Below are 8,021 nucleotides of genomic sequence, written 5' to 3'. Positions count from 1 at the left end.
GGTCCGGCTAACCCAGAGGGATTCTCAGGCAGGTAGAAACGGGAGTCCTTGAGAGGAAGGGAGCACATGGATTTCTGGAGATTCCACTGCCCCACTCCCTTCTCCCCTCAGCTAGCTGGAGCGCACCCTGAGTTCAGGAAGCACATATCCTTTTCCCTAAAGACAGGTTCTGGGTCGAACCCCATGTGAACTCTGGGCCTCAACAAGTGGGTAGAAGAGCAGAATTCCCAGGAACCAGAATATTCTGGGGGCCTAGGACCTTTGGTTTAGGAGGAGAGCTGACCAACCAGGCCCCACCACCTCCCCTGACTTTCCCCAAGGTCAAAGGGACCAATCTTCATGGTAGCTTGGAGTGCCACCCCAGATTGGAAATGGGGGGCCAAATGTGGGGCCACCAGGAAGAGGTGTCATGTTTCACAGGAATATGTGCCTAGGATGGGCAGGGCTGCTCAGGTAAGGCTGTGGGGCTTAGGAGAACAGGCAGATCCCCCCGACACTGGGCTGACCTCTCCAATACACACCTACCTCCTCTCCCTGGGACTCCCCCAGCCACACAACAGCTTCCTCACTGCGCACAATGGCTGCTCGAGCTTCCTGCCTCCATCTGGGGCTAGGAGTGGCCTGGGCTTTCTGAGCTTGGTGGCCAGCCAGCTCTACCTCGAGGACCTGGGGGATACCTCGTTAAGTCAGACAGTGCAAGAGCTAACCTGGAGAGAGAGGGTCTGCTTGGCGAGCAGTTGTGACCCCCTTGGGCCCACCCTTGCCCCCACCCTGTCCTCTGGTTCCATTTGCCAATGAACACACACTTCAGGAGCTGGGCAGACACCGAGGCCCCTGCTCTTAACCCACGCTGTACCAGCTTCTCTGGTGTTAGTCTTCACTCCAGCCACAGCAGGACAGGGGAAGTTCCCTCCGGCCCCCTGCTGGGGCTCCAGCAGAACTTGGCCAAGGATAGGACCAGCAGCAGCTCTCCGTAGGGGCCTGGTGAGATCGAGCCCAGCCTCCCACATGTGGCCAGTCCTGGGCACTGCTTGCCGAGCTGCTCGAAATCTCCCAGGTCCTTGAGGGCGGCCATGTGCAATGGGGTCTGGACTGACTGATGAGTTCAGAGGGAAGATCTTCAGCCTTCTGCCTGACGGCCATGCCACCATCATGCCTCCCGTGCCCCTAGGGCTGAGGCCAGGCATGCAGACGACTGTGCTGATGGTCACTCAAGTGCCCCAGTCTCCTCCTGATGGGGCTGTTGAGATCCCACATGCTAGACTCCAACATGACCAAACAGGGCTGCAGACAGCAGGTACTATTTTATTGGGCCTCGAAAGCTTTAAATACAGAAGTGGGGAGGGCTGGCAGGGGGCAGATGTAGACACGCTGGCATCTGAGAGCGGACGCATCAGAAGAATCACATAATCAACAGCTGGACAGAGCTGGAAAGGAGGGCAGTCTGGGATAGATGTGGGGAGGCAGTTGGCGGCTGGCCTTGGGGGTCAGGATCACGCCCTACGTTAGGACAAAGTCTTTCATGTTTCTTCCTGATATGAGAGCAACTTAAAAAAAAAAACCAAATAAAAATATAAAATCAGCTGGAAGAGACTGTGGACAGCAGTTCCTGTCATCTCAGAAGGCAGTGGCCTGCCCCCGGAAAGCCTTGGGCTCCCCCACTCCACCTCCAGCCCAGATGCCACCCCACAAGACATTTTCATACACGGAAGCAAAGCTGGACCAATCTACACCCCCGATCTGGGGTCTGGAGCTGAAGACACCCTCCCTGCAGAGGAGGAGGTACCGGTGTGAGCGGGGCTGGGGGCCAGGCCCGCTTCCCTCCTTAGCGGCTGTAGCCAAACTCATCAGCGTCATCGGCCCGGAAGTCTCCATAGCGCCACAGGTTCAGCTGTGAGAAGGGAGAGAATGACCGTGAGAGAGGTGGGACCCGCTGGAACCCCGGGACTAAGCCCTCGTTTTAAGCTTCCCCTGGAACCCTTGAGGTACAAACTCACCCTGGCACTCTTGGCTGACTCCTGGGCATTCAGGTACTCTGTGATCTGGAGGGACCGGGGAAGAATGGGAAGTCACAAAGAAGGCATTTGCAACTGAGCAGCTGGAATGACCCCGGAGACTGCCTGGGGCTGGTTTGCATCTCTCCCTTGCTCAGCAGACTGCCAGCAACCCCAGAGTAAAATCCCAAGTGCACTGTCACACGGTCCTCTCTGGGGTTCCTTGCCTCTATGTGCTGGCTGTTCCATCCGCCTGCCTGAACTGCTCTTCCTTCAGGTTCACCTGGCTACCTGTCCTGTTCCTTCAAGTCTTCGATAGAGCATCACCATCTTAATGGAAGTTTCAAATGATCCCATTTAAAATTCCAATCACCCCTCCCCCACACTCTGGATTCCCTTGATTTCTATGTTCTCTTTTTCTGTTGCATTTATCTTTTTTTTTAATTTAAAGATTTTATTTATTTATTTGACACAGAGAGAGGATACCACAAGTAGGCAGAGAGGCAGTCAGAAACAGAGGGGGAAGCAGACCCCCCGCTGAGCAGAGAGCCTGATGCAGGGCTCCATCCCAGGACCCTGAGACCACGACCTGAGGCTTAACCCACTGAGCCACACAGGCACCCCTATTGCATTTATCTCTTATCAGTCAACTTCACTGATTTAGTATATATGTTTTTGTCAACTCTTGCTTGAACATAAGCTCCATAGGGCAGAAATGCTGTCTCTTGTTCATGGAGTTACGTAGGCCCTCAATACATGCTTGCTGAAAGAATGAATCAATGAATGAATGAACACCTGTAGGGTGTTTATCTCAGATACCAGGCAAAGGAATGTTTTAGACACCACAGACATTACGGACAGCTTCACAGGGGAGAGAGTGAGATCTCAAGCTTCCACAAGGAGATTGAGGCTAGCTCCCAGGGCAAACTCAAGACACTGGGGGTCTCCACTGAGAAGACTAGGGGTGCCATGCTTCTCCTGTCCAGAGGGGAGACAGCAGCAATTCACACTGGGATCTTGTTCCAAATGCACAAGGGTGGTGACCCTGTACAACCTGTGCCACAGACCCATAGACCACGAGAGAGAGAGGCCTGCATAAAGACGAAATGACAGGCACCGTGGAGCGAGAATGGGGCTTTCAGCTGCTGTGCTCTTCCTTCCTCTCAGAGGGTATGTGGGGAGCAGCTCGGTGCCAGTGCCGTGCTGGCACAGGCTTCCCACCAGCCCGTCCTGAGGGCGAGAAGACAGTGCAGGCGGTCCCCAGCTGTCGGCTGCAGGCCCCTCGCAGTCCAGCCTGTGAAGCAGTGAAGCCTGTGGCGCCCTCCTTGTCTCATGATGGGGAGATTCAGGCCCGGCCCGGCTCCATGCCCTGGGGACTTTTCAGACAGGCTGGAGGGCTAGAGGGGCAGTCCCTTAGGCCCCTTGTCCCAGTTGAGTCTGGCTCCAGGTGGCACTGCGTGCCAGCAGCTGGCTCCCGACTCGGGACTTTTACGTTAGAGAGAAGGAAGGGATAGAAGGAGGCAGAGGCAGCCGTAGGCTGGGGCCCTCCCCAGGCCACCCCTCGGCAAGACTTTGTAGCCTGCCACTTGGGGACACCCGCAAAGGGACACTTCCCACTCTAGCTTATAGCTGCATTCTCAGTCAAGCCTGTGGCCAATTAATTTGGGATGTAATTAGCTTTTTTTTTTTTAAACTCCAACAAACCCAAATCCATTATCTTTCCCCAGCAGGAGCAGCAGGATGGAGGGTTCCCTGCTCCGTCACTGGCTCTTGGTGCAGCCCTGGCACCCTCTGTGATGGCAGGTGGAGAGATGCTAGGAGCCGGCCCTTACATCACGTACCACTTTCTGGAACTGTTTCTCCTTGCGCACTTCCACCATGACCAGTCCCTCCTTCACCAAGCCCAGCCCCACGTCCCCCTTGGAATCAGCAAACTGCAGGGTGACGTGGGGACAGCCAGCGCTCAGGTGTTCCACATTGAGCAGGCACTGAGTGTTCTGGATATCCCGTACCACACTGTCCACGGCATCTGTTCGAGCATCCTCCTGGAGCAGAGACACAGGCAGGTTAGTGGAAGAGCGAAGTGTGAGCTTTAAAGAAAGCCACTGTGGGCCCCGGGTCCTGTTCATGGACCTCCAAGCACGTGTCCAGCAGGTGCTGGCATCTCATTTCCTGCTCACATCCTAATGAGTAAGGAAACAGCCTCTGGACAGGAAATGCCCCCTCTCCCTGTCCTGTCCTCTCCCTTCCCGCCAAGCCTATCTACATACATCCCATCCTTGTCACCCACCTGCCTTGTGTCTCTGTGAAAAAGTGGCTTTTGTCCATCCAAAACTCACCATCCACTCACTGCCTGGTCCCAATCGCACCCCCACCTCTGCAGGACTGTGCCCCAGCACCATGAACCCTCACAGTTCCCACTCGTGCATGCACTGTCCTCTCAGGCTCTGTCCATGCTCATGTCTCCCTATGCTTAGAGACTGCCCTTGACCTATCTTGTCACCCTTTTCTCCTGTTGTCTCTCTTCTGCCCTTCAGATTTCATGAAAAGACAGAGAACATTCTAGGGCGTGGATTCCTACCCCACTGTGCCCCTTCGTGCCCCGCGTCTGGCAGCAGCCCCACATGCACTGTCCCAACTGCTCGCTCTGAGCTCCATGGGCCTCAGCTGGCACCCAAGCCGAGGGGACCAACCAAGCCTTAAGCCTGACCTCCCTGGGGAGCCGGACACTGCAGACCGGGCTCCCTGCTCTGGGAAACTGGGTGGTTCTGCAACCCTGAGCCCACATTCTCCTCTCTGGACACACATTTTGCTCAGGTTCTTCTTTGGATCAGAGAAGGCCAGCACTTGCGAAGTTTCGCTCTCTTCCAATCCTGTCTTCCACACACTCGCCCTGTGTGCGTCGACCTTCTAGCTACAAGTCCGTGATTCGAGGTCTTCTCTCTTTCCAAGCAACACTATCAAGCTTCCTGGGGCTCCCACAGCCCCTGATCTGCTCCTTTTCATCCTTGCATCTTGGCCAACAGCATCACAGCCACATGTAAGAAACCCAGTCACCTTCTGTTCAGTATTCCCTGCTCCCCACCCCAGATGGCACTGAGACCGGGCCCCCCTGGAGTGGCCCTGGTTTGTCTCTAGTCTGGACTTCCAAGTGCCATGGTTTCCCAGGACTCCAATCAGTCTCTGACGATGGCCCCTGAAGGAACTTGCAGAACCAGAGCTGCCCATGTCAACCCTGCTGAAAACCCTGCCCCACCCCCAGGCTCCGACTTCTCTTTCCATTCTCCTCTCGTGCCACTGCCCACAAGGTCCCTCGACTCCCAACTGTGTGGACCAGTCTCTGCCCAAAGTGCCTGGGCCCACTGGGCCCATCCGTCTAAAGAACCAGTTCAGACGCTCCAACGCTGCCACCTGTGTGCACCTTCCCTCAGCTTCCCCCGTCACTCCCATCTCACAGACAGACCATTTGTCACTGCTTCCAACTTCTGGCATCAGTGGCTGAGTGGAGGGAGATAGGGAAGAAGGGTGGGAGAGAGAGAGACAGGGAAGGGGGGGGTAGAAAAGAAGGGAGAGAAGGAGGGGGGGCAGGGAGCAAGATGGGGAGGTGTGCAGACTCACGTCTTGGGGCACCTGGATGAAGGCAAAGGCATACTCTGTGGCTTGAGCAGGCAGCACACGAATGCTGAAGGCAGGTGGCAGGGTCCCCAGGCGGGTGGACGGCAGGATCTCTCTCTGCAGAGGACACGTCAGGCCGGCAGCATTACACACTCAATGCCCCATTGTTCTCACAGGGACGACTCCTGCGGCTGGACCTCTGGAATTCAAACTTGGGCCCCCTCCACGACTCGCTCCTGCTTAGCCCTGGTCAGTGACGCCCAAGGCTGGCGCGCTGGCCCCCCAGCAGGCGGGGAGGCAGACAGCCAAGGCTCATACCTTCTCAACCTGAGCCTGGGCTTGGCACACCTGGGTGCTCTACTAAATAATCAGCTCGGTCCCTGGTCTCCAACCATGACTTCCATTTCTCTCCAGTGCCTTCCCTCTGCAACATGGGCTCCTGGAATGCTTTCCCACAGGCTAGGGGGTGCTCTGTTGAGAAGGCGCACCGAGACAAGGGTCCTGACAGTCCCTCAACATGGCAGGACCCCTTCTGTGTATCTCCTGGTAGCAAGTTGGGAGCAGGGCCCCCAACTCTGGGCTTCGGCTCATCGACCCTCAGTGCTAGTCCTTGTGGAAAGTGGACAACCATGATCACACCACAGGAGTGGCGTGGTTCCGACTACAACTTCCTCTCCTGCTTGCTGCTTTGCCCACAGGGAATCTCCCAGAATTGTTAACAGACGCCCAAGCCCAGCCCAAGGGGGCTTTTCTCAAGGGTGCCAGTCACTCTGCCCCATTCTGACTTCCCAGCAAGCCTTGGCTGGGGGACCAGTGCACAGGCACCTGGTCCAGCACGACCAGGAGCCGCGGGGACTTGAGGGTCTCCACGGGCCTGCTCTTCACAGAAGCTGGGCAGAAGACGAGGAATGGTGGGTGTGGCTGGGCACTCATCCTTGGGGCCTGGAAGGGGGACTTCTCGGAGTCCAGTGGCCTGTTCCACCAACAGCAGAGCTGCCTACGTGCTCACCATTCTGTCAGCTGAGGGGTCAGGGCTTGTGGGGACTTGCTCTAGGGGACTACTGTGCAGCCCCCCGGGGCCCCTTGTTTGCCTAGTCCTCCACCTCCCGGACCCCATACTCACATTGCCGTAGTCAATGTAGAAGACGTGTACTTTGGTGGGAGACTCGACTTTTTCCACTCGGGCGCGGTACCTGCAACGGCAGCACGGGCAGAGCTGAACGGACAGCCCTGCCGAGTCTGGCCTCCCCGGAGCCTTAGCACAGCAGGGCAGGGGCACGACACCACCAGGCCCGGGGCTCAGGGTGAAGAGCCATGGGTGTCATGGAAGGCAGTTCTCAGACTCCACGAAGGCCCAGGCTTGGGGCACTGCGGCCACCCCCTAATGGAATCAGAGCATAGCTGGGAGCAGAGGGAGGGAGAAGGGAGCATGTGGAGCAGATTAATGTGTCCTTGGGGCATAAAGCAACAAGACTAATGATTAGATTGATGTCTGCTGTTTAAAGCCAGCACACTAAACAGCAGCTGTAATTAGCCGGCGGATCTGTCTGGGAGGCCGCGGCAGGGAACACATCCAAGCCACTTCGTCACCCAGGGAAGGCCATGGGCCTACTCTTGGTAGATGAGACATAGTGACCTTCTTGCAACGTGTGAGTGCCCCTCATGTTCCAGACAGCTGGGGTGGAGGGTCGGGTGGCGGGTCTGGGCTGAGAACCAGTCTCCGCCCTCCCCAGCCTATGTGACATCATTTTCCCTGTGTGGGGCGAGGGCTGTGTCGGAGAGTCTCAGCTAGCCACAGCTCTCCCACCAGAGCTTCCCAGGAAGAGGAAGAGAGACACCGCTTGTATACTCCAGGCTGCCTGGGCTGCGGGCAATGAAGAGGGCAATACGGGAGAACCGCCAAGGTCAAGCACCACTGCCCATGGAAACCAGGTTGCTAAGGCAAATGCCTGAAGTCTACCGGGTAGCTCTGCAGGCCTGTGTCCTGAGCACAGACCGGCTATCGCTGCTGCTTAAGACTCTCTGGTCCACTCGGGTCCAAGTGGCTTACCACTCTCCATCTACAAACTTGGCAATGCAGAACTCTCCCCGGCGGGGCGCGTAGGAACCTTCGACAGGAGGATGGCTGGCGATGTCATTTCGCATGTTCTCCATCAGCTTCTCCAGCTGGGTGCCTGCAGGGGAGGAAGAGGGAGTGAGCTCTGGGTTGGGGAGCAGGCAGGACATGGTGCTGTGTAGGGCTGGCATGCCCCGTTCCACAGGGAAGTCCCCTGTGGTCTTTGCTCAAGAGGGTCATGCTGTCCTCAAAAGTGGGAGGAGGACTTGCTGACACTTTGGGTTTCAGAAGCACAGTCTTCCTTCCAACCTCAGCTCTCCAATCCACTGGCCAGGCCCATGGAAGCAGCTGGAAAT

At 56.8% G+C, this 8,021-nt stretch overlaps 1 protein-coding gene across 2 annotated transcripts in view; it reads right to left on the bottom strand.

Annotated features, from left to right (window-relative positions):
- Positions 1–1,285: 1,285 nt before the first annotated feature.
- Positions 1,286–8,021, bottom strand: part of SND1 (staphylococcal nuclease and tudor domain containing 1) — a 422,576-nt gene continuing 415,840 nt past the window's right edge. Inside the window, exons 19-25 of one of the 2 annotated variants that reach the window (XM_047695929.1) lie at positions 7,660–7,783; positions 6,733–6,802; positions 5,613–5,726; positions 3,836–4,039; positions 1,998–2,042; positions 1,787–1,891; positions 1,286–1,547 (exon numbers count right to left, since the gene is read on the bottom strand). In XM_047695929.1, coding sequence (XP_047551885.1) covers positions 1,826–1,891; positions 1,998–2,042; positions 3,836–4,039; positions 5,613–5,726; positions 6,733–6,802; positions 7,660–7,783 — 623 coding nt within the window. In that variant the 3' untranslated portion in view covers positions 1,286–1,547; positions 1,787–1,825. Of the gene's footprint in view, positions 1,892–1,997; positions 2,043–3,835; positions 4,040–5,612; positions 5,727–6,732; positions 6,803–7,659; positions 7,784–8,021 lie in introns of both variants that reach the window. The other variant, XM_047695928.1, reaches the window with a different exon arrangement.

This window comes from Lutra lutra, chromosome 11 (assembly GCF_902655055.1).
Source record: "Lutra lutra chromosome 11, mLutLut1.2, whole genome shotgun sequence".
NCBI classification, from domain to species: Eukaryota; Metazoa; Chordata; class Mammalia; order Carnivora; family Mustelidae; genus Lutra; species Lutra lutra.
The sequence above is the reverse complement of the archived record's forward strand: the minus strand, read 5'-3'. Positions and strand labels throughout refer to the sequence as shown.